Source organism: Peromyscus maniculatus, chromosome 4 (genome assembly GCF_049852395.1).
Source record: "Peromyscus maniculatus bairdii isolate BWxNUB_F1_BW_parent chromosome 4, HU_Pman_BW_mat_3.1, whole genome shotgun sequence".
NCBI lineage: Eukaryota > Metazoa > Chordata > Mammalia > Rodentia > Cricetidae > Peromyscus > Peromyscus maniculatus.
Window position 1 is genome coordinate 109150228 of NC_134855.1, and position 24846 is coordinate 109175073.

Below are 24846 nucleotides of genomic sequence, written 5' to 3' on the forward strand. Positions count from 1 at the left end.
GGTGCACATCCATGTATTAGAAACCCGCCCAGAAAAGCCAAATTGCTCCCAGCTGGGGCAAGGCGAGTAGCGGGCTGTGAAAATGGCGGGAGAGGGAGATGGGCCGAGGGGATCTGGGCGGCAGTCAGGTGAAGTGGGAGCTAGAGAGCAGTCATTTTAACCCCAAACTGCCGTGGCTTCCTGAGAGGCCTTGGACTGTCCAGGCAGGTGGCATGGCCAGGTCTCAGCCCCGAGGAGGTGCGGTGTAAAACCGGGAAGGTGGGCCAATGGGTCTGGAACAAAGCTGCTTTGGGCCACAGGCAGTGAAGGGGAGGAGGTCCTCTTAGCCGGTGGCTGACATTACGTCTTGAACTTGCAGAAGCCAGAGGCTCGTGCTCCACAGCAGGCCTCCTTCTCTGTGGTGGTAGCCATCGACTTTGGGACCACATCCAGCGGTTATGCCTTCAGCTTTGCTAGTGACCCTGAAGCCATCCACATGATGAGGTGAGGCAGCTGGATGGGAAGCTGGGCTGGGGAGGCACCTCACACTCTGTACCGGCCTGGCCTTAGAAATAATCACAGGGCATGGTCTTATCAGACTCCCTTACATCTCTAGGACTCCTCACTGGGACGGAAGGCTGGAGAATGGACTTCTGGTCTTGAGCTCCAGCCTTATTTGGAGTCCTCTTACCCCCTACAGGAATGTTGGACTTCACTTATTTATTTGTTCATCCGTTTATTTATTTACAGTGCTGAACATCAAGCCCAGGGCCACAGGCATGCTACACAAGTGTTCTGGGGTTGTATCCCCAAAGGAGGGCTTTATTTTTGGGATGTATGTTTTGATTTTTTTAAGTGTGTGTGTGTGTGTGTGTGTGTGTGTGCGCGCGCGCGTGCATGTGTGTATTTGTGCATATGTACATGCACATTAAGGCCAGAGGTTGACAAGATATTCCCCTGTCACTCTCCACTGTCTTATTGAGACAGAACCTCTCACTGAACCTAGAAGAGCTCACTGATTGGCTAGACTAGCTGGCCATGGAGCTCTGAAGATCCACTCATCCCTACTCCCCACCCCGCCCCCCCAGTGACAGGGTTATAGGTGCCACCATACCCAGGCTCTAAAAAAAAAAAAAAAAACAGAAAGGAAGGGAGGTAGAGAGGGAGGGAGGGAGGGGGAAAGACAAAGGAAGGAATCATCAAAGACCTTGCAGTAATTTGGCCCTGGAAAACAACCCTGAGAAGTACAGTGCCTGGGCCAGAGATGGCTTCTGCTAGGGTCTCAGGGAAACCTATCAGGAGGCCAGACACAGGCCATGGAATAATAGCTTGCTGTTGCTCATAATAATACAGAGAAGAGTTCAAATGGGATACCCTACCCAAAGGTCACTCAGGGCTCCTTGGACAGAGAGGATCCTGGGGGGAACATTTATAGAGAGGGATGTAAACTGGCACCATTTCATCTCCACAAAACTGTAAGAGACATGTACAATTATTATTCTGGGGGGTGGGGCGGTGTCTGGGAGATGGTCTGACCATCATCCCACCTCAGCCTCCTGAATGCTGGGATTACAGTCACCACTCCCATATCCATTATTTTCATTTTACAGATGCGGGGGCGGGGGGAGGGTAGGGGGGGTAACGGAAGCTCAGGGAAGTTGTGTCATGCTCGTGGTCACACAACTGGCCCCTGAGCCAGCACCCAACTGTAGGAAGGTTGCCTCTGGCTCCTGACTGCCTTTGTCTTTGCAGGAAATGGGAGGGAGGGGACCCAGGCGTGGCCCACCAGAAGACCCCTACTTGTCTGCTGCTGACCCCAGAGGGCGTCTTTCACAGTTTTGGCTACACCGCCCGTGACTACTACCACGACCTAGACCCCGAGGAGGCTCGGGACTGGCTCTACTTTGAGAAGTTTAAGATGAAGATCCACAGCGCCACTGTGAGCCAATGTGGCCAGGCTCCTGCCGGGGAGGGGGAGCCCAGAAGGGAGCGGGCAGTGTTAGTGGAGAGCAGGGCCTGTCCAAAAGACCAGAGGAAGTGGCCAAACTAGGGGCCCCGCGAGGGGTGGGGTAATGGGCCTAACAGAAGGCGGGCAAGACTGACGGTGAGCTTGACGTCGAGGTGGGTTCGAGGGTTGTGTGCAGAGCTAGAGAATGGCTGTAGTTGGGGCAGAGCTATGGCCTCCCGCAGAGTGGCCCTGTGTCTCTGCCAGGATCTCACCCTGAAGACCCAGCTGGAGGCGGTGAACGGGAAGAAGATGCTGGCCCTGGAGGTGTTCGCCCATGCCCTCCGCTTCTTCAAGGAGCACGCCCTCCAGGTGTGCTGCTCGTCCCAACCCACTGACTGGGGCAGGGACGCCCCCTCCCTTCCCTTCCCTTCCTCTGCCCTAATCCCACCCTGAGTCCAGATGATGAGTGGTCACAGGCCACCTCCAGTTCCTGTCCTGTCTGTTAGAACTTGCACTTGGGCCAGCCAGGTGAAAGTCAGACTTCTCACCCCGGCGACAGATCTTCCCCAGCGGGGCTCGATGAGTCTGTCCAGCACCCGGAGGGGTCTGAAAATGCTCCAGGCCAGCTGTTGCCTCACTGTCTCGTGTCCCCCCCCCCCCCCCCCCCCCGCTGCAGGAGCTGAGAGAGCAGAGCCCGTGTGTGCTAGAGAAGGATACCGTGCGCTGGGTGCTGACAGTGCCCGCCATCTGGAAACAGCCAGCTAAGCAGTTCATGAGAGAGGCTGCCTACCTGGTGAGGATGTGCGGGTGGAACTGTGCCCCACCCCAAGATGGCCCTGGGGGTAGCCCGCACCTCATCCATCCTTCAACCCTGAGGACCAGAAAAAAAAAAAAATCATTGCATGAAGATAGTCACCCTTGCTGGGATTTTGGGACGCTGCTGTCCCCAGGAGAGGGGGTGGGTGTGTAAGAACAAGGACAGCTGGACAGGGGCACAGGTCATTATAGGCAGATGATGTCCTGTCAAGTTCCTGAGGAGCAGAGCCCCAGATAGGGAGTACTGTGTATACAGTCTGTTGAAGGGAGGCTCTCGGGACAAAGAGGTGGAGGACGCAGGACTGGAGAGGGATGACCAAGGATGCGGTCTCGCTGGAGTCGAGCTTCAACTCCGTTCTACAGGAAGCCCCGGAGGGAGGACTGTGGCAGGAGGACTTGGCCACAGGGAGGCGAGGGTCCATAACTGCCTGCCATTGCTTGCTGGCGGGGTGGGAGGGGCATTTGTCCATGAGAGGTGGGACAGATGTCTACAGCGGGAGCTGCACAGGGGACTGGAGGGGACCGGCGGGGACCAGGGACAGGCACTTGGGCCTTGGCAGTACTTTTTCACACCTCCACTCCTGCCCCAGGCCTTGCTGGTTCTTCCCAGGGGAAAAGGACTATTTAGCTACAAAGGGAGATGATTCTGGCCAAAGTGTGATGTCTCCCTACCACGGAGTATGTGGGGTTCAGACGCTGCTCTCTCTCTAATGGGGACAGGGAGACCTCACAGGTTGCTTGGCTCTGCTCCTGGGGCCTTGAGGAACAGAGCCTAGGACATCCAAAAGCTATCTCAAGCCTGCCTTCCGCCTCCTTGGAGATACCGATATGCCTCTACCTGTGGGTCGGATGGCAGTACTGTGGGTGCCTATGCCTGTCTCTAGAGGGGGCTGACTTTGAGCATAATGAGCTGCTCTGCAGGGGTCAGATGTCCTCAGACAGAACAGACATGCCTGCCCCGCTTTCTCCCACGTTGCTCCCTGATGTCAGCTCCGAAAGGGCTGGCCCAGGGCAGGAACCCTTCATGCCTGCCGGTCTCCCTCTTCTTAACCGGGTCAGAATGCCTGGAATCCCATGAACTCTAAACTCCTGGGAGAGAGAGCCTTTGTCCTGCTGCAGGAAATGACAGATTCTGAGTGTTTCTCCTGTACCCCCACTGGCCTGTCGTGGTGCCTGGAATTTCACTATTTCCTTCCTGCTATAGCAGATTCTCTGGGAACAGAGTTCTCCTGGGAGGGGGGCAACCTATGGCCAATATCTGACACCGGCCTGGTGAGCCGGGCAGTGCCCCACCATCCCCTGCAGTCCACTGCACCCACCCTCACTGTGCCGGAACACAGGAACACCACAGCCAACACTTAGTTAGCCAGCTCTGCACCTGGGGAGGGAAGCTTGCTGTAACCCTGCCATTTCTTTCTGCTCGGTAAGCCGCTGGCTCCTGGGCCCTGGCCCTCCCCAGCCTGACCTCACGGTGCCTGTGGGGCATCTTCAGCTGTGTGTAGCATGGAGGGGCCTGGCAGGCCCGGCATGGCTGGTGTGTGATGGGAGAAGAGGTAGGAGGGCCCCAGAGTGCCGTCTTACATGGCAGTCTATGGTGCCGCCTGGTGCTGGCCACACCCTATCCCCAGGCTGGCCTGGTGTCTCGAGAGGATGCAGAAAAACTGCTCATCGCCCTGGAGCCCGAGGCTGCCTCTGTCTACTGTCGCAAACTTCGCCTGCACCAGCTCATGGACCTGAGCAGCCGGACTGCGGGTGGTGGGCGCCTGGGTGAGCGCCGTTCTATCGACTCCAGCTTCCGACATGGTAAGCTGTTCCGGGGTTGCTGCCTAGTGCTGGGTTCGATGGCGGGTGCCCTTGAAAGGGTGGGAGGTTAGCTATGTCTAGGATGGAAAAGGGGGAGTCACCACCCTGAGGGAAGCTAGGTAGAGTTCAGTGTGAGGAGGACACAGCCCTGGCTCCAGGACCCCAGGTGGAGGACAATCTCACCTTGACCAGGGAAGCAGAGTCTGAGGGTCAGGGAGACAGACTGCCTCGGGACAGGGGCTCGGTGGACACTAACAGGGGAGCAAGCTGGGCCCCAGCCTCCTCTTCAGAGGCTTTTCTTTAAACAGCCTCTCTATCAACTGTTACCCCACATCAACCCTGCCCCACCCTGCCCCTTGCAGCCAGACCCAGGCACTGAGGCCAAGGACAACTGTAGTTCGTTTTGGCCATCCTCCTAAATGTGATCTCCCTGGCAGGGAGAGGCCCCAAGTCCCGAGATTCCCTGGGACACTAGGAGACATCTCCCACCCAGATCCTTCAAGGCCTGAATGTGCCAGGACCTGCTCCCTCTGGGTCAAGAAAAAGTCCTGTATCCAACAATGCTTCTAGAGCCTGGGGTTGGGATCAGTGTTGCCGCAGTGCCCGGCACAGCCTTGGTAAGGAGAAGAGTTGAGAGTGGTAGCTAGCTCCTAACCTCACTTGGCTGCTCTGCCCCACCCCAGCCCGGGAGCAGCTGCGCAGGTCTCGCCACAGCCGAACGTTCCTGGTGGAGTCTGGCGTGGGAGAACTGTGGGCAGAGATGCAAGAAGGTGAGGCAAGAAGGGTATGAAGGAACACCCAGGTCGTGCAGGGCATCCGCAGGGATTGGGGAAGGGTACATCTGTGAAGCCTACATCTTCCCCCAGTCATCCTGCTTACAGCGGCACCCCCCTACTCATCCCGCCAGGGGATGCTGTTCCGTGTTTAAGCCTCCAATCCGATCCCTTCCACACTCAGCATCCTTACCTGATAGCCTGAGACGAAGCCCTTCATCTCTCCCCCTGCTTCCATACTGTCCCCCCAAGGGTTAGGCTTGGTGTCTGGAGCAGGGTTGGGGGGTGCAAGACGGAAGGCGAGAGACAGGCCTTTAACGTTACCCGTGTTGACCGGTGCAGGAGACCGCTACATGGTGGCAGACTGTGGGGGCGGCACTGTGGACCTGACCGTACACCAGCTGGAGCAGCCTCATGGCACCCTCAAGGAGCTCTACAAGGCTTCCGGCGAGTAGACCCACAAATACCCTTGGCCACAAGGCCTCCATCGTCCCCTGGTGGCCTGTCTGGCAATGACACCCTCTGTCTCCTACCCTTCCGCAGGCGGCCCTTACGGCGCAGTCGGGGTGGACCTCGCCTTTGAGCAGCTGCTCTGCCGCATATTCGGAGAGGACTTCATCGCCAAATTCAAAAGGCAACGGCCAGCGGCTTGGGTGGATCTAACCATTGCCTTCGAGGCCCGCAAACGCACGGCAGGCCCGCACCGCGCAGGGGCGCTCAACATTTCGCTTCCCTTCTCTTTCATTGATTTCTACCGCAAACAACGAGGCCACAACGTGGAGACCGCCCTGCGCAGGAGCAGGTGTGCCCAGGGGCAGGGCTCAGGCAGCGTTTGCTAATGTGGCCCTGCCCTTGCAAGGGAGAGTCAGGGGCCTGGTCAGTTCCACACACACACCATGCCAGCTGAGACAGTGACAGGTGGGGGGGGGTGAGTTCGGGGTGGTGGGGCAGGTCCACCGGCCGTCAGGAATCAGCAGTCCAAACTGCACACTGAGAGTGTCCTAAGGCACAGAGGCTGCAAATGTTATCTTCCCCCTGCCCCGCCCTGTTACTCAATGCTCTTGGCTCCGCTGCGCTGGCTGCTCGTGACCTCCAGCATGAGCCGAGCAGACAGCAGAGTGGGATCGAGGATAAGGGCAGGGGTCCACCCTGTGACGCGTGAGGACCCCTGACTAGAAGCCGCAGCAAACAGCTGGACTGACCCATGGACTTGTGTGTCCCCTTCACCACCCGCAGTGTGAACTTCGTGAAGTGGTCCTCACAGGGGATGCTCCGGATGTCCTGTGAGGCTATGAATGAGCTGTTTCAGCCCACAGTCAGTGGGATCATCCAGCACATAGGTGAGTACCTGGATGCCCCATTCATTCGTCAAATCCAGGTTCAGAAATAATTCCTCTCATCTATGCCTGTAAACCACCATACAGCCTCCATGCCCCCATTGTAAATGGGACTAAATGAGCTGATAGTGTGTAGAGTGGACACGGTGTAAATGCATTCCTGATTCTTTACCCTTCACGGGATGGTAGCAAAGTAGTAGGGTGTTGGGGCTGGCAAGCCCAGTGAGGAGTGCCAGGAACCTTCAGTGAAAGAGCTCTTTTCTATTAATGTCCGGTTCTTAGATGCTTTTAATTAAGAGTACTGGTGGCACAGTGGCACATGCCTTTAATACCAGCACTTGGGCTGGGCAGTGGCACACACGTTTAATCCCAGCACTCGGGAGGCAGAGCCAGGCGAATCTCTATGGGTTCGAGGCCAGCCTGGGCTACCAAGTGAGTTCCAGGAAAGGCGCAAAGCTACACAGAGAAACCCTGTCTAGAAAAACAAAAAACAAACAAACAAAAAATACCAGCACTTGGGAGACAAAAAGAGGTAGATCTCTGAGTTTGAGGCCAGCCTGGTCTATAAAGCATGTTCCAGGGCAGTCAGGGCTCTGTCATACAGAGAAACCCAGTCTCGAAAGACCAACTCCCCGCCCCCTGCGCCCCCCCCCAATACTGGTGTGGGCAGCAGAACCACCGGTGGCCTTCAGTGACCGTCTCCCTCCCTCTCTCCCCGAACCCCATCCCACACCTGCCCCTGCCCTGCAGAGGTGTTGCTGGCTAGGCCTGAGGTGCAGGGCGTGAAGCTGCTGTTCCTGGTGGGCGGCTTCGCCGAGTCGGCCGTGCTGCAGCATGCGGTGCAGACGGCGCTGGGCACCCGCGGCCTGCGCGTTGTGGTCCCGCACGACGTGGGCCTCACCATCCTCAAGGGAGCCGTGCTCTTTGGCCAGGCACCCGGTGTGGTGCGGGTACGCCGCTCCCCTCTCACTTACGGCGTGGGTGTGCTCAACCGTTTCGTGCCTGGCCACCACCCACCCGAGAAATTGCTGGTTCGGGATGGGCGCCGCTGGTGCACTGATGTCTTCGAGCGCTTCGTGGCCGCCGAGCAGTCGGTGGCCCTGGGAGAGGAGGTGCGGCGCAGCTACTGTCCCGCGCGCCCGGGCCAGCGGCGCGTGCTCATCAATCTGTACTGCTGTGCCGCGGAGGACGCACGCTTCATCACCGACCCTGGTGTGCGCAAGTGCGGCGCACTCAGCCTGGAGCTGGAGCCGGACGGCGGCCCGGAAAACACAGGCACGCCCCCCAACCGCCGTGAGATCCGCGCTGCCATGCAGTTTGGCGATACCGAGATTAAGGTCACTGCTGTGGATGTCAGTACCAACCGTTCTGTACGGGCGGCCATCGACTTTCTTTCCAACTGAGGGCGCCCCTTCCGGCGGGGACACGAGAACATGCTAGTCTTCGCAGCAGCGCCCCTTTCTCCCTACCCTGAGAGAAATGTGAAGGACACACGGAGCCCAGCTTTGGTATGGGGCCTTGGTCTGCTGACTGGAACACTAAAAGTCCCCTCGCTCCAACAGAGAACCCAAGAGGCGAGGTGGTGTAAGAGATTTCTAAGAGGTTTGTTCGAGGCTGAGCCCCGCTTGGCAAGTGTGTGACCACGAAGACAGACTGCAACAGAGGACTAAACACTGGCCTGAACTTGGGGGTGAGGGGAAGGGGACGGGAAACTGCTGGGGAGCCGGTGAGGTGCAGAACCTGAGCCTGAAGGTTAGAGTTCACCAACTGTTGCGCTTTAGCCACAGGAAGCCAGAGAGCAGTTTCATGCGGGTGGGGGTTCAGCCCATGCTAAAGGGACAGGTGTAGTAGTACCTGGATGTGCGACTGTTAACTGCGGAGCGGTGGCTGACGGGAGGAGGGAGCATTGTCACAGTGAAGGTGGTTTGGAGGGGATGTGGACGCAGCACGCTCAGACCCTCGGGCAGCCTACAAATGACCCATTTGCCCCCAGCTCAGCCACAGGACAGAGTCACGGGGCGGCGAGGGGCAGGGGGTGTCCCAGTCTGCCACCTAACCAGTATAGCATATCATTAAGAAATCTGATCAACCACGGGCCTCAGTTTCTCCAAGTGTGAAATGCCAGGCAATTCCAGCCAACCACGGCCTAGGACAACTTGACCTGCCTGAGAACTTACCCTGGGTGAAAATAAAGCATCTGCGGTCAAGAAGAGTAGCCTTCTAGACCCACTAGAGTGGGGGCCCCATAAGTGGGGGCAGTGTGTGAGGTACAAGCACTGGAGAGAAGCGGGACCGGGTTCAGCTGCACAGACGAAAGGGACTTGGCGAGGGGCTGTTGCTTCCTCACTGCCGAGCACCAGAGTCCCTGAAGACTGCGCTGCGGCCTAGGCAGGAGGCAGCTCCCCACCCACATTAAGCAGCGAGTCCCAGGCCTAAAAGGCCTCCATCCCCTGGCGGTGCCTGTGCCACAGTATCATGCAGTACCCCTTCCTCCTGATGGAACCAGCTCATCTGGGAAGGACGGGATAGTCTGCCGAGCCCAGAGAACAGAGCCCCCACTGGTATCTACTGGAACTTTTATTTATTAAGGTCTCTATCCCAACCAGTCATTTAAAAACCAAGTACCACAGACCTGAGGGGTAGGAGCTGGAAACTGTACCTCCTCACCACATGAACCGCAGTGGGGAAGATGGAGGGCAGCAGAGGTGGGGGAGGAGATGACCGTAGCAGCAGCGTGGGGCATCAACGTCAGGAGACAGAGCCGCTCCGTCCTCTCCCAGTCCCCAGCTAGAGCCCCTATGGCTTGGGGTAGAAGAGGTAAATCCCACCCCAGGTCCCTCCTCCCAGACAGCCTCCTTGGGACTCAACCCATTTCTTCAGTCAGGAGACTCAGGCACATGGGAGAGGAGGAAGTGGTCGAGGAGACCACAGGAGAGGCAGGACGGTGGCGGGAATGAAGGCAGACGTGGGAGGCGTGAGCAAGGGCTAGCCCTGCCACGCCCACCCAGGGGAGAGGTGAGGAAGCCACACCATCACGCAGCATGTCGGGGAGCGGGTGGGATTTAAGGCTCGGGGGCTCAGGCAGGCAGGCAGGCAGGCCCCAGGCCTCAGTCGAAGCCGTGCCAGTCACTGTGTTCTGAGTCGTACTCCAGCTCGGCGCCCACGCACTTGACACCATCCAGCAGCATGGGTGTACCGTGGTGCCGGTCTGCAAGGCAGGTGCCACAGTTAGTGTGCTGGCTGTGTCCTGGGACCACACCAGGTGGACTCCACAGGGACCTCTCCCTCACACTGGCTGGGGGACTCGGGAGGACTCTGCCAAGGAGATGAGAGCCCCCCGGCCAGCTTCAAGAACCTCTTGAAGCTGGTCTCGTGCCTCCTCCCTCCAGCCAGACCCACCCACTCTCACTCACCCATGACCCGTGCCTGCACCATCACACGCACACAGGTGCCTGGGTCACCTTCGCAGGCCAGGAGCATCTCCTCTTTGAGGACGCCCTCTTTGTGCGCTGAGTACTCACACTTGATGCTGTAACCTGCTGGAGGACAGGGATGGATGTCAGTCAGTACCTCCCACTGCTCCTCCATATTGTCCCCAGTACTCACAGTGCCCCACTGGGTAAATTTTGCTCAGCCTCTTCCAAAAAAGGCCCAGATGATCCCTCCAGAGATACATCCCCACAAAGCCGGCACAGAACTTCCAGAAACTTCCCATTATTTCAACTAAGTTCAATGTGTCTCTGGCCTGAGAACTCAGCATGGCTCTAAAGGTGGAGGCCAGGGTCCAGTTTATGCTTCTAAGGAAAACGTCCCCATTGGTGCCACACGGGAAGGCAGGAAGAAGGGGGTGGAGAACAAGGAGAGGCTGTCAGAGGGGGCTCTGAGCAGATGGGATGACAAGAGGAAAGGACTTGCTCGGCTCAGTGTTAGGAGGCAGTAGTGGTGGGCTCGTGGAACGGAAGCTGACAGTCTAGTCTCTACCAGGGTGGGGTCAGGAGTGGGAGAGGACCAGAAGCCAGCTGGAGAAGCAGCCTAGAGCCCGAGGCCTGGAACTAGTAGGTGCTAGGCATTAGCATTAGTTCCTACAGCTCCAGCCTTTGTATCCAGGAAGATGAGAGGGAGGGCCGGGGGCGCAGAGACGGTTCTCAGTGGCTCCCATCTCTGGGACCTCTCCCCTGAGGGGACCAGCAGCCAGTGGGTAGGTGCAAAACTGCAGTGTGCGTTAATGAAATGGACTTCTCCGTCCAAAAATGGAGGCCCGGGGCTGACACTGGGGTCCCACACTGTAAACTCAAGGAGGAGCCATGCCCCTGACTTGTGCTGAGCTGCCTGTTCACCCTCCCTAAGGAAAGGGCAAAGAGCCTCACGTTCCCACTCCCACTCACAGCAGGCCCTCATGGGTGCCCAGGAGAGGACCTACCTTCAGGGGTGGGGGTGACACTGAGGAGCTTGAGGTGCAGGCTGTGGACCGGGGCCTCACGGATGTCTTTGCTCAGCCTGCGCACTGGAGGCAGAGTGAAGGTGATCTCATACCTGTGCAGGATCTTCAGGAAGCCAACCTGCAGCAACGAGGGGAGGGGGAGAGGCATCTCCACTGCGGCTTCTCCTGGGGCATCAGGGGACGTACGCCGCCTGCGCTCCTGGAGGGGCCCGGCAGCTGCTGCCCTGGGAGCCCAACTCTCGTTCCCCTCCAGCTGTTCTTCCCTCATGGCTCCAGGCCTCGTAACAGATTTCCTTCCCCTTCGGGACAGCACCATGCCCAGCTCCTGTCTCAGAGGTCCCACAGGCCCCAGCGGTCAGTTTTATAGATGAGAATATGGAAGTCAGGAAATGACCACCTCGAGGTCACACTGTAAACTATAGGAAAGTCCTTTCTAGACCTCTTGGTCACTCCTGTCCTGTGTAGTACACAGGAAGAAACCAGCCAGTGCCAGGGAGAGGAAGCTTAACATCCACCCCTGTCCAGATCCAGCCGCCAGGGTCAGGGACGCTGGTGCTTCTGCTGCTTTGACAGCATGGGATGGGAAGAGAACGGGACTGGAGAAATGGACACTAGGGTTTGGGGTACAGCTCAGTGGTAGACTGTGTACTCAACACATACTCAACAAAACCCTGGTTTTGATCACAGAACCAAACAAAAAACCACAGTAAAGCAGCTATGGGAGTCCACAGCCGGCCACAAGGCACATATTAACCACTGAAGCTGTGATCCTGCCTGCTGACACATGATAATGGATGCCTGCCTACCTGCCTACTCAAAGGTACCATGTGACCAGTGACCTCTGCTCATGGCCCAAGCAATTTCTGTTGTCCAGATACACTGCTTGGCCAACCAGTGCTGTCCCTCGGGGACGGTGCCTTGGGAAATTTTGGGTGTGAAGGGTCATAAGCTGAAACGGCTGTGGAGCAGCATGGCATTCTGAAAGCTTTGAGCCAGGCACAGTCGGGTCGATCACATCTACTCCCGGCGCTAAGGAGCTGAGGCAGAGGACTACCACAAGTCTGCGGCCAGTGTGAGCTACCGAGTGAGTTTTAGGCCAGCCCGGCTACACTCTCAAAACAAAGAGCTGGGCGTATGTATATACAGCTCAGTTGGTAATGCGCCTGTCTAGTATGTATGACCCTGGGCTTGATCCCCAGCACCAAATCAAATCAGGCCTGATGGAGCATACCTGCAACCCCAGCACTCTAGAGGTGGGGGCAGAAGGACCAGCAGTTCAAGGTCATCCTTGACTACACAGCCAGTTCAAGGACAGCTTGGAGTACATGAGATTCCCGTCTCAAACAAAACAAAACAACGCAGTTGTTGTTTTTCATTTGGGTTTTTGTTTTTCATTTGTTTATTGAGGGTGATGGGGTAGGCTTAACACACATGCTATTGTGTTGTGGAGGTCAGAGGACAATCTGCAGGAGTTGGCTCTAACCGTCCACTATGTAGGTGCCAAACTTAGGTAGTCAAGCTGGGCAAGTACGTTTACCTGCTAAGCCCTGTCAACGGCCCTCAAAACATGTTCAGGTCCAGTGAGCTGGCACAGTGGGTCAGAGGGCGTTTGCCACGGCCCTGACAACCTGAGTCTGGCCCCCAGAGCCCACAGAGTAGAACTGACTCTTGCAAGTTGTCCTCTGGCTTCCACATAAATACTATGGTCAACCTCCCCCCCTAAATAAATAAATGTAAAAAGTTAAAAAAAAAAAAAAAAGGCTTTCTTGGGGCTGGTGAGATGAATCATTGGATCTCTAGAGGCACTTGGCACACAGGCCTTGGACCTGGGTTCAGTACACTATGGAGGTGGAGGGAAAACTGACTCTTTGAAGTTGTTCCCTGACCTCTACATGTACACTATGTCACATGTAGTATGATGTGCACACAGAGTAATCATTTAAAAGACATTTTAAAGACTTTCTGGCTATACTTAGCTGCTGTGACCTGGGGCCCAGCTGTGGCACTTATAGAATTTGCCAGGGAAATACTCAGAGATGCTAAGACGATGCTTATCAGCACCTAATTTATAAGAAGAATGGAAACAACAGGAACACAGAAGCTGCCGTGACATATGCCAAATACCAGATGGGGGTGAAATCCCATTGAAAATTATTTCCTAGCAGGCAGGAGACAGTTTGCAAACAGAGGCACGCACAAAACACCATGTCCACTGTGATACTAGCCCTCGGAAAGAAAGCTTTGAAAGCGACCAGGGTCATTTCTGGGTGCTGTGTCTGTGACTGCGGCTCCATTTAACTTCCCGGTTCATTTGATTAGTGCCTTTATTTTGTTTATTTCCCTGGGAACATCAGCTGCAGAGGAGAGAACGAAGACTCTAGAGCTGGACAGAATTAAATACAAACCTGGGACCCCTCTGAGAAGGGCAGCGAGCCAGTTGGGCTAGTCTCCGTGGACCAGCCCTCTGACCTCTCACCACAGGGCACTCCTGCTCAACTCTGGGACCCTGTCTTACTGACCACGTGGAAGGCCGCAAGCCTCATTTTCCCCAACCCAGCTCTTCCAACAATTCCTTCCTGCCCCTTCTAGTGAGTGTGGAACCTAACAGCATCCAGGCAGTTGAAGGGCCATGCTGCTGGGTATGTGAAGTTTGGCCGTGAGTAAAAGTGCTCCGTTAAGTAGAAGATTCAGGGTAAGGCAGACACAGCTCAGCCGTGGTGTGTTTAGCATGCGCAAGGCCCTAGGTTCGTTTGAGATCATTAATACCACTACAAAGAGCCAAGCCTGGCAGAGAGTGAAACTAACACCTCATCATCACCATACTTAGCGACATCACAAACGCACATCCTTTCATTCTCACACCGACTTTGAGGGGCGTGAATACCCAGCAGGCCGTGAATACCCGGCTCAGCAAGTAAAGATGGGCAGCCAAGCATGAGGACCAGAGTTTGAGCCTTGAACCCACAAAGTGGAGGAGAGAGCAGACTCCTGCGAGTTGTCCTCTGACCCCCATATGCAACCGTGGCATGCATGCTCCCACAAAACAATGAAATGCAAGAAACAAAGACAGACAGAGGGAGGGAGGAGACAAATGGGGGCAAACTGCCCAAGGCCACGGAGCCAGGACAGCATGCCTAGGCCTGATCGAGGCCCATGATACCACGGCCTCTAACCAGCCCTCCGTGGCTCTTGTCTGGATGAGGCCACAGTAGCCTTGAGTCAAATGACATTTGTTTAAATCACTCACTGATTCCCTTACCTCCCACTGTACAGATGAAGAAACCAAGGCTCAAGAGAGGCAAAGCTGTGCCCGTGAACCCAGCTGTGGTAGGGGTTATATGGAAGGGGTTTCCAGAAGGCAGGAGAGAGGAAGGCAGAGCGAGGCTGACGAGAGGGAGGAGTTCACGTACCTTGACTAGAAAGCTGTTGTCACTCTCCTGAGTCACCATGACCACTGAGTCATGCAGCTTTTCATCAAAGTGGACATGGCTCTGGGAGCCCTCTGCATCATGGCCTGCTGCAAATCGGATACTTCGGACTCTGGGCTTATTGCCTAGGAAGAGGAGGAGAAGGCTCCAGGGGCCGCTGGATTCCCTACACCAGGAAACCCTCCTCTTCATTCCCTCCCCGTGCCCAGACTGCTCTTGACATGACCCAGCATACACCGACGAGGGCCCTGCCAGGTGGATACTGTTAATCTTGAGGCTTGAGCACCCCCATCACATAGCTCCCCGTGTAGTCTTCCCACAAATGTGCGCGTGCGCGCGCGCACGCGCACACACACACACACACACACACACACACACACACACACACACACAGCATAAATATAAGAAAGATTCAGGGGCTAGCTGATAGGACCTCTCACTTGGAGGCAAAGAGGCTGGCACCTTCCCTACCAGCATGCAGTGCAGAGATGGGCCCTCCACAGCATCATACTCTCCATCCCTGGCATTTTTTCATGTGTGTGTGTGTGTGTGTGTGTCCATCTGTCTGTCTGTCTGTATGTATGTATCTGTCTGAGTTGATGTGCATAATGTGCGAAGCAAGAAGGCACTGGATTTGCCAGGTGTAGTGGCACAGACCTTTAATCCTCTGGGAGGCAGAGGCAGGTGAATCTCTGTGAGTTCAAGGCCAGCCAGCACTACATAGTAATATCCTGTTTCAAAACAACAACAACAACAACAACAACAACAAAGGCAATGGATACCCAGGAACTAGATTCACAGGTGGCTCTGAGCTACCTGATGTGAGTCCTAGAAACTCAACCCAGGTCCTCTGCAAGAGGACTGCTGAGCCATCTCCCAGCCCCCACTGACACTGTCCTTTTCAGGTTTGTTAGTGTATGAGACAGGCCCAGCCTGAGACTCCTGATAATCCCAACCAATCTGGGGTACAGCAATAAGAACGAACTCTAGGGAATCCACTTGCAGTGGGAGAAAAAAGGTGCTAAAGCTGAAAAAACAAAACAGCTGGCCATTTACAGCTGCCACTCAGTATCAATGGTCACTAGCAACTAAGAAGCGGAGAAGCCTCCCAGGCCACCCCACACTGTTTCCTCCTCTGCTAGCATAGATGAGAGATATTAGCTATCACTGTGATGTGTTGGGAGTCCTAAGGCCAGAAAGGGCAGGGATTAAGAGATACTGAGTGGCTGAGAGATAGCCTAGAGCCTGGACATTCAGCCTATGGGAAAGGAAGGGCATGACCCCAGTCCTCTGTGACCCTCCATCAAGGCCTTAGGCCTCCCAAGAGTCCGATCCAGAGTCATTTTGGTAGGAAGGCCTGGACTGGCATTGGCCTCGGTTCTTGAATACTCAGCAGAAGCCCTAGGAGCCAGTCAGACACAGCCACCATCCCTGTGGAGCCCCCATCAACCTGATGCTCATTCTGAGCAGGGTTCCTTTGCCTAAAGCCTTCCAGATTCATGCTGAGGTCCTGATCCAGGTCTATGACGTTCACCCCAGCACTACGTGTCCTTTAAGACCGCCAGCAGTCTAACGGAGAGACTGACACATGGGGACACAAAAGCATATACTTCCACAGGATGGAAAACCAAAGAGCAAGCAGGGGTCCCTGCTAGGGCTGGGGTGATCCACTGAACCCAGGACACGCACTGGCATATTCTGAATAACACTGACACATAACCATATTCAGGGCTAAAACAAGCCCAATATTGGACAATACTTCACCTGCCAGGGGCTACTCCAAGAGCTCATGCAAACTTACAGACCCAGGAAAGCACTTACCTCTGTTGGCTGCAGCCATGGACACCTCCCCTGCCACTGGGCAAGACACACGGCTCCTGCTTGACACTGCCACTCAAGCTCAGTAGCCTGCCATGCTCCAGAGACAGTGGCAGGAACCTGAAGGATGAGGAATAAGGAAAACAGGGGTCAGGACTACCCATCAGCCCACGGCTGGTGAAGAATCAGAGGGCTCCCTTTGGGAAAGATTTAAACCCTTGCTGCTTTCAGAAAATACAGGGACATCTACCTGACCCCTGTATCGCGCGCGCGCACACACACACACACACACACACACACACACACACACACACACACACAAGCAAGTGTAATAAAATATAAAAGAATAACCATGAGGCATTCTTTGCAAGCCTCTATGGGTAGGGTGGAGCCCATTTAAACATCAAAAGAACAGTGAGGGCACCTGATAAAGCAGATGGACTACACTAAACCAGGACACACACAGAGACTACAGAAAAGGTAGAACGCAATCAAAACAAACCCAAACCCTCCTGGCACCACTAAGGGCAACAGTGCTCAACTCTCTGCTATGGAAACAGGCAATTAAAGAGAAATAATCCAGCCTATATCTTGTACGTGAACTGCCTTCTTTACAGGCAACTTCCTGCTAATAACAAAGGATCAAATGCTAAGTCACCTGCACTCCTAAAGAAACAAATGCCAGAGGCAAGGACACTCAAGATGCTCAACCATGAGACAGTACAGATGCCCAAGTGGCACTAACAGATGACCTGGGGTTCCTGAGGGAGAACGACGCAAGATTGCATAGGGAGGTATAACATCGCCCCCTCACTCACTGTGGGATGACAGTCACACCTCCTGGTGTGAGACAGCCTGCATGGAGCACAGCATCTATGACCAAGGAGACTGATGAAGATGCTCAGACTAGACTAACTGAGCCTCTATGCCCAACTTCTTAACACGAAAAACACGGGATTGTGGGACAAATTGAGTAACTGTGAGCGCTCAATGAGTCCATCCAGAAGGCAGGCTATGCCACAGGACAACTGACCTGTTTCTTTCAAACTGCAAGCGGGGGAAAGGGCAGACTGCTCTAGATATGGAATTGGGCCACAGCCTTTTTTTGTTTGTTTGCAAATAAAGTTTCACTGGGTGGGTCACAATGCCTCTTGTTCACTTGCATGTCATTGGTGACAGCTTCTGCACTGAAACAAAACTACTTGGATTAGCTGTGACAGACCATATGGCCTACACAATCTAAAATGTTTATCTATCGTCCTGTGTTAGATTAACACACATGTAAGGCACCAAGAAGGCACGAAAATCCTACAAGAAACCCACCCTTTTCACCTCATTAGCTACAAGAAATGCTGGAAGGAATTTCTAACTCCCTATTAAAAGAAGACATTGGGGGGGGGGGCTGGATGGCTCAGCAGCTAAATGTACTGCTTTTGCAGAGGACCTGAGTTCGAATCCTAGAACCCATGTGAGGCAGCTCACAACTACCAATAACTCCAACTCCGAGGGATCTGAAAACCTCTTCTGGCTTCCCCTGGCACCCACATTCATGAACACATATCCCCCCCCCCCAGATACATACATACATACATATATACATACATACATACATACAATTAAAAATGAAATAAATCTAGGAGGGTGGACATCTGGAAGCTGAATGTGGTGGCATGGCTTTAATCTCAGTACTTAGAAGAGGCAGGTGGATCTCTGTGAGTCTGTGGCCAGCCTGATCTACATAGCAAGATGCTATTGAGAGAAAGAGAGAGAGAGAGAGACAAAGAGATGAATATTTGGAAACCTGAAGATGTAACTCAGTAGTAGAGTGCCTGCTTAACATCTGGCAAGGCCCCAGCACTGCATAAATCAATTTAATTAAAAGATATAAGAAGGGCTAGAACAATGGCTAAGAGCACTTGTTGCTCAGTGCCCAGCACACAGCAACTCAAAACCAGGGGACTGATACCCTTCTGACCTCCTCAGCCACAGAGAAACATAGAAAGTTCGAAGCCAGTGTGAAACACTGATTTTATTTGGTGAGGTAGTGGAATTGTACTATAAATATATGTCCATATTTTTCAGAGAAGCACAGTAAAGTGTTTAGAGATGAATGACCCAAGAATGACCTTGAATAGTCCAGAGAATGAAGAGAAACCACGGGGTAGCGTTATAGTCAGTGGCTGGGCCTGTCCAGAACATGAACTCAAGGTCCCCTGAGTACTGAGCAGTCCTGGGAACCCCTGGGAATGAAGTTGGCCTTTCTTCCTTCCCTACTGTTGCCAGACAAGTCCACCCAGACCCCCGCCATGGTTAGAGTGTTCACAGACTGGGTCTCAGGACAGCCCTGGTAGAAAGGGGCCTGGAGAGATGAATGGACGTCCAAGATTCCCGACTCTGGAATGCAGAAGCAAGCCAAACAGGAACAGTCACCATCAACCCCCTCACAGAAGCTAGTCCCCAGGCCCTGGAATGAAGAGAGGCAAGCCATGCCCTACTCACCTCTGGTGAGGGTGGCTTGTGGTCAGCTCGCCTCCAGGGAGCCTAGCCTTAGAAAAGAGTTGACTCCTATTAACATTCCAGCCACTTCCTAAAGTGGTAGATTCTAGGCTGTGACAAAGGACCAGGGTATGCGGCCTCCTTCCTCATGGCGGCTGCTCCAGACACACTTCTGCAGCCCTGGGGTAGTCACAGTCCAGGGTCTACAAGGTTCTCCCATATCTCAAGATACTTCCCAGAGCTGTGGATGAAACCTGACCAGCAAAGGCTCCGATGAGCCCATTTAACAAAACAGTCTGACCTGGAGTAGTGCCCGTCTACCGTTGCTCAGGCCCTCAGTCAGAAATTCCCAACTCCCATCTACAGCTAAGCTCAGCCCCAGCCCAGCATCTTCTTTTTAGGAAAGCAACACACACACCACTCCCAATGCCAGGGAAGGCCTAACAGCTTCCCCCTCACTCTCTGGTCACTTGTTTTCAATCTCTCTTACCATAAAGGGCAGTAATTGTAGCTTTGGCAAACGTCCTCGGTATCCATCAGAGCACCAGAGAGGAAGGTAAATTCAGTCTACATTTGTCGGCGGAATTAATATGTTGATGAATGGCATCCCTAGGGAAGCCCCACCAGGACAGATGATACGGCGTGAGCAGGGCCCCACTAGGGTAGATGATATGGCGTGAGCAGGGTCCCACCAGGACAGATGATATGGTGTGAGCAGGGCCCCACCAGGACAGATACAGTATGAGCAGGACCCCACTAGGACAGATATGGTGTGAGCAGGGCCCCACTAGGGTAGATGATATGGCGTGAGCAGGGTCCCACCAGGACAGATGATATGGTGTGAGCAGGGCCCCACTAGGACAGATCATGTACTGTGAGCAGGACCCCACCAGGACAGATGATATGGTGTGAGCAGGACCCCACTAGGACAGACATGGTGTGAGCAGGACCCCACTAGAACAGACATGGTGTGAGCAGGACCCCACTAGGACAGATCATGTACTGTGAGCAGGGCCCCACTAGGGCAGATGATATGGTGAGTGGGGGCCCCACTAGGGCAGATGATATGGTATGAGCAGGGCCCCACTAGAACAGATGATATGGTATGAGCAGGGCCCCACTAGGACAGATGATATGGTGTGAGCAGGGCCCCACTAGGACAGATGATATGGTGTGAGCAGGACCCCACTAGAACAGATGATATGGTATGAGCAGGGCCCCACTAGGGCAGATGATATGGTATGAGCAGGGCCCCACTAGAACAGATGATATGGTGTGAGCAGGGCCCCACTAGGACAGATGATATGGTATGAGCAGGGCCCCACTAGAACAGATGATATGGTATGAGCAGGGCCCCACTAGGGCAGATGATATGGTATGAGCAGGGCCCCACTAGAACAGATGATATGGTGTGAGCAGGACCCCACTAGAACAGATGATATGGTATGAGCAGGGCCCCACTAGGACAGATCATGTACTGTGAGCAGGGCCCCACCAGGACAGATGATATGGTGTGAGCAGGACCCCACTAGGACAGATGATATGGTATGAGCAGGGCCCCACTAGGACAGATGATATGGTGTGAGCAGGACCCCACTAGAACAGATGATATGGTATGAGCAGGGCCCCACTAGGGCAGATGATATGGTGTGAGCAGGGCCCCACTAGGGCAGATGATATGGTGTGAGCAGGGCCCTACTGGGACAGATACGGTGTGAACAGGGCCAGTGACTCTCAGGAACTTCTCACCCTCACCTCTTAGCCAACTCCTGCTCTGGACAGCACCCTCCTCCCCACTGAGGTTTCCTTCCACCTTTCTTCTGAAGGGTTACGACAGCCAGTTGGTTCCCTGCCCGTACCCACCCTGAGATGAGCAAGCTGCTGAAAGCAAGATCTCCATTTCCTGCAGTGGCCAGAACATGAAGGAGAGCCATCACCCAGGAACTATCTATCTGTAACCCTGGGAACCATAAGGCAAGTAACTGCCGGGACCCACAAGAGCCTGGAAGAACCAAACCTCCTCTCACAACAGACAACCTGCCAGTGTCTGCCCCCTGGGAGCTACACTCATCCACACACATTCCTCATTAGAAGCAAGAAAAGAGGTCACTGGGCCTCCCCCACTGTAGTCCTGTCCACGGGGAACTGCTGGGCCACCTCACAACCCCTGGCCTTGCCCTGCCTCCAGGCACACCTGTGCTAGCCACATTTCCACTGTCACCCAAACCACCCAGACCCCCAGGGGCAGCAGGCAATCAGATTCACATCCTGCCCTTGCTGGCTGCATAGATGAGCCATTTTATTTCTCAGAGAGTGTAAGCAGTGGCCCTGTTCCTCCCAGGGCTTGGTGCAGCCGTGCCTACGACACTGTGAAAATACCCCCCCACCCCACCCCCCCGCACCTCAACCTCCAATCGCTGCAAAAACAAGGCTCTGGGGGCCTGGTTCCTAGAGCAAAGGCAATTTCACTGGAAGAAAGGCACCAGAAAACAAGCACTTCCGGCCACTCTTGGAGGAGCCCACAGGGAGTTCAGCTTCTCCGAAACTAGCTAAAAGGTTAAAGGGGGGCATCTCTTCCCTCCCTTGTTTCTTTTCTTCCATTCCCTGGGCAGCCAAATTCTCTGAAGACTATGGAGAAGGCTGCTGAGCCTTTCCTCCATTAGCCCCCTCATCTGGCAAAGCAGAGGATGTCGCTGTCCTTAGAGGACTGTCAACAAATCAGGAGTGAGAGGGGTGAAAACTGGGTATGGCAGCAGGAAAACTTGGGAAGTAGAGGCAGGAGGATCAGGAGTTCGAGGTTATTTTTTGGCTACATAGTAATTCTGAGGACAGCCTGAGCTATATGAGACAACATCTCTAAATAAATAGACAATTAAGTAAATAAAACAAAAGCCATACAAATCTGGAGTGATATCCTGGACAGTTGCAGGATGAGTAAGATTGAAGAGCTGAGGCCTTGGGGGGATGTTTTCAGATGCTCTTAGGAAATTGGAGTAACAGAAAACCTAGACGGAGGAAGGCTGCTTTGAGGCTGTATTTCCCGAGAACTAGCATGTGGATAAACATCTGGGTGGTTACAGAAAAACCCAGGGTCCTTAGCACCCTAAGGCCTTGCCTGACCCAGTCCTGGCCGCAACTCCAGGCTGCCCTGTTCTAGCGCTCAAGCTCCAAGCTAAGAACCAAAGATGGTCTATCCATGGCAAAGTGGAGCTCTCCAATTGTGACTCTCTTCTTCCTGAATACATACGTCTTCATCCAGAAGCAGGCCCCAAACCCCAAGGTATCAACAAAGCCAACTTCAGCTTGATCTGTGCTGTGTAGCTGGGAGCATCCCCAAACCTTTGGGGGCCTCCTTTCTCAATCATTCTTCGATCACCATCCTCAACTACTAGGGGCCTTTCTCTACTCCAGACCAGAAAACAACCTTCTTTCTATTCTTCCTACTACTTCCTCCCTTACACCCATCCTGGGACACAGTCACAAGCTCAATCAGCCCAGCAGAAGCACCTACCTTTGCCTCCCCTTAAGAGCTCAAAAAACAACACCCACTGGAGTCTCAGATAGGGCCACGTGGAGGTCAAATGTGGAAGCAATCTTCCATCAACTCAGCCTTGACCTATCTTCAAATCCCCCTTCCCCAAAGCCAAAGATGCAAGGACAGTATGGGTGTTTTGTTTTCTCTCGCAAACAGTGGAGGGAAAGCTTGACCTGTGAAAAGGGTGTTACCATGCCTCTCCTATCTACCAACAAGTGCTGCCCTCCTCTGCCCAGCATCCTCTTCCCACATTCCCCCTGCCCTCAGCCAGAGGAGGGTCTTTGGATTCCTCTGGCCTCGAGACTGACTGCTCCACCCAAGCAGCAGAGGCCAGTGGGTGACAGCGGCTCCAGATCCCCCTCCCACCCACCACCCACCCACACCTCCCCCACCCCACCCCGCACGCTCCCTGGTGCAGAGCAATGCTCCATCTCCGCATCCCACCGCCAAGATTAAAGAGGGAAAGACTCAAGCTGTCCAATGGAGCTCTATACACTAACAAGAGCACTGGTCCAGAACCTAATTCAAAACCATTTCTGAGAGGTACTGGGGAGGCTCTGGATCTGGCCCTTGTGTCCTTTCTCGTACCGCCATCTCTGTGGGTGTGGCACTCCCCACCCCACTATGATTGTCTTCTCGGGGGGACAAGAGCAGCAGGACGGACGGGCCTCAGACGTACCGATACCGAGCGCAAGGCCGGGGCTCTGTCTGTCTGAGATAATGCCCTGCGCTCTGAGCTCGCCGGGCTGACGCAGGAGTCTCCCGAGTCGACACTCCCAACATCAACATCCTCCTCAGGATCGTGCCCAGGCACCTTAGGCTCAGTGGCTACACTCCCAAGGTCACACAGAGAAGAGGGGGACCAGGTGGGAAGGGGATGCCAGCCCCATTTACGCCCCTGCCCTCAGGTGCCACTTGTACCCCAACAGCTAACCGTCATCTGTGCCCAGGACCCCACATCCCCCACCCCATCCCGCTTCTGCAGAGTTCCCCCGGCCAGAAAGCAGAGCCTCCGGCTCCAGCACAGCGGGGGATCCCATACCCGAGAGCCGACTCTGGCGCACTACGTGGAGCCGGGAGGGCCCATCTCACCTTGCGGGCGAGCCCCGCGGCCAGGCGGGCAGGAACCACCGCGGAGACGGCGGCAGCAGCGGAGCAAGCTCTAGAGCGCGAGCAAGAGCCCCGCGCCGCAGCCGCCCCGCGCCACGCCTTCTCCTCCTTCATTGGCTGGAGGGGCGGGGAGGGGCGGGGCTGTGGCACTTCCGACCAATGAGCTGGGCCTGAAGAACCACCAATGAGCGACGAGCTTCCACGTCACGTGCGCGCGGAGGCTGCGCCCCACGAGTCGGCGTCACCCCAGCCGCGCGGGCTCCGGCGGGGAAGCGGGCGGGCAGCTGGCAACCGCTGGGGCAAGCCGACCGGAGCGGCCTTCCCCCCTCGAGGCTTCCGAGCTGCGGCAGTTTCGGTCTAAACAATCATCTTTCCCACATGGCTGAATCTGGATTCCGGTGTCTTCCTTTCCCACCCCATTCCAGATAGACATGAGAACAAAGAAGGCATGCGGCGTGGGAGTGGGGGAGGGAGGCTCTGCGGGCGCCCCCGGGGACAGGAGCTTCTGCTCTGGATCTCCAAGGAGGCGGTCGCCATGGCAGCGGGATGCGCCTCGACCCGCCCTACCGGGTGTGGGCGTCTACACGAGGCACGTGGGCAAGAGGCACAGCCAAGGGGTTTGGATTTTTGCCACAGGCCCACCTTTCGGTGCGTGACTGTCTCTACCCTTACGTGCATTGACGAGGACGGGTGACTTACAGTGCCGAAGGAGCAGGCCGGAACACACAGCTTCTCTCCGTCCTACTTAACGAGTGGGGACAGGGCTTGGACCAGTGAGAGCTTGCTTGCTTTTCCGAGAGACTGTGGTCCCTGCCTTTGAAGAGTCTCCAAGGTCCCGACTCTCCCCGCGTCTTTATGTCCCTTAACCTGCCGTCTGCTATTGTTTTCATAGTGTCCTCGTTGCTTCCGAGGGCATAGTGCTTCCCCGCTGTCTCCAGCAGAGCTTTTCAAACTTTATGGGTGGTACGTGCGCTCCCTACTGTTGAGAAAATTCTGTCCTCTGCCGCGGACACTGAGAACTTTTCATTCCCATCCCAGCCTACTCAACCCCCGCTCCCACCCTTCTATAAGCCCTGTCGTGTATTCCATATGTGCTCTTTCCAAGTCAGCAGACAGGGGGTCCAAGGTGGTGTGGCGCGCCACTGCGCCAGGCAAAAGTAGCCCGCAGATGTATAACCTTCAGAGACTTTTATAAATGATTATTCCTCCCGTCTGATTGCCTGCCCCCCCGCGCGCTGCTTCTTCACGAAGGATTCCGATTTCCAGTCTTCTTTTGAAATATCAGATCTAACAATATATACTCACATTCACATTCCAGATAGGGCCCAAAGGCTTTGAGGTAGTGCTCTCTGCCTCTCGGGA

The 24846-nt window shown here is 54.9% G+C and overlaps 2 protein-coding genes across 8 annotated transcripts in view; one reads left to right on the plus strand and one right to left on the minus strand.

The window, feature by feature from the left end:
- The window catches only part of Hspa12b (heat shock protein family A (Hsp70) member 12B), a 40364-nt gene extending 31498 nt beyond the window's left edge, over window positions 1-8866 (plus strand). For all 5 annotated transcript variants that reach the window (XM_076570665.1, XM_076570666.1, XM_076570664.1 and 2 more), the window contains 10 exons: window positions 359-483; window positions 1732-1918; window positions 2192-2296; window positions 2604-2720; window positions 4372-4546; window positions 5230-5316; window positions 5662-5766; window positions 5863-6121; window positions 6556-6659; window positions 7407-8866. In XM_076570665.1, coding sequence (XP_076426780.1) covers window positions 359-483; window positions 1732-1918; window positions 2192-2296; window positions 2604-2720; window positions 4372-4546; window positions 5230-5316; window positions 5662-5766; window positions 5863-6121; window positions 6556-6659; window positions 7407-8059 — 1917 coding nt within the window. In that variant the 3' untranslated portion in view covers window positions 8060-8866. The remainder of the gene's footprint in view (window positions 1-358; window positions 484-1731; window positions 1919-2191; window positions 2297-2603; window positions 2721-4371; window positions 4547-5229; window positions 5317-5661; window positions 5767-5862; window positions 6122-6555; window positions 6660-7406) is intronic.
- Window positions 8867-9215: 349 nt separating this feature from the next.
- Window positions 9216-23999, minus strand: Adissp (adipose secreted signaling protein). Of its 3 annotated transcripts, none has more exons than XM_006984550.4 (6): window positions 23467-23999; window positions 16347-16463; window positions 14508-14650; window positions 11077-11215; window positions 10070-10195; window positions 9216-9864 (listed from the first exon to the last, which is right to left on the minus strand). In XM_006984550.4, exons 2-6 carry the CDS (start codon window positions 16363-16365, stop codon window positions 9764-9766), a joined length of 528 nt encoding a protein of 175 aa, XP_006984612.1. In that variant the 5' UTR covers window positions 16366-16463; window positions 23467-23999; the 3' UTR covers window positions 9216-9763. The 3 variants fall into 3 exon arrangements, with proteins under 3 accessions (XP_006984612.1, XP_006984613.1, XP_042132190.1); XM_006984551.4 differs by having other exon boundaries at window positions 10070-10192; window positions 23467-23614; XM_042276256.2 differs by having other exon boundaries at window positions 23417-23554.
- Window positions 24000-24846: the final 847 nt, after the last annotated feature.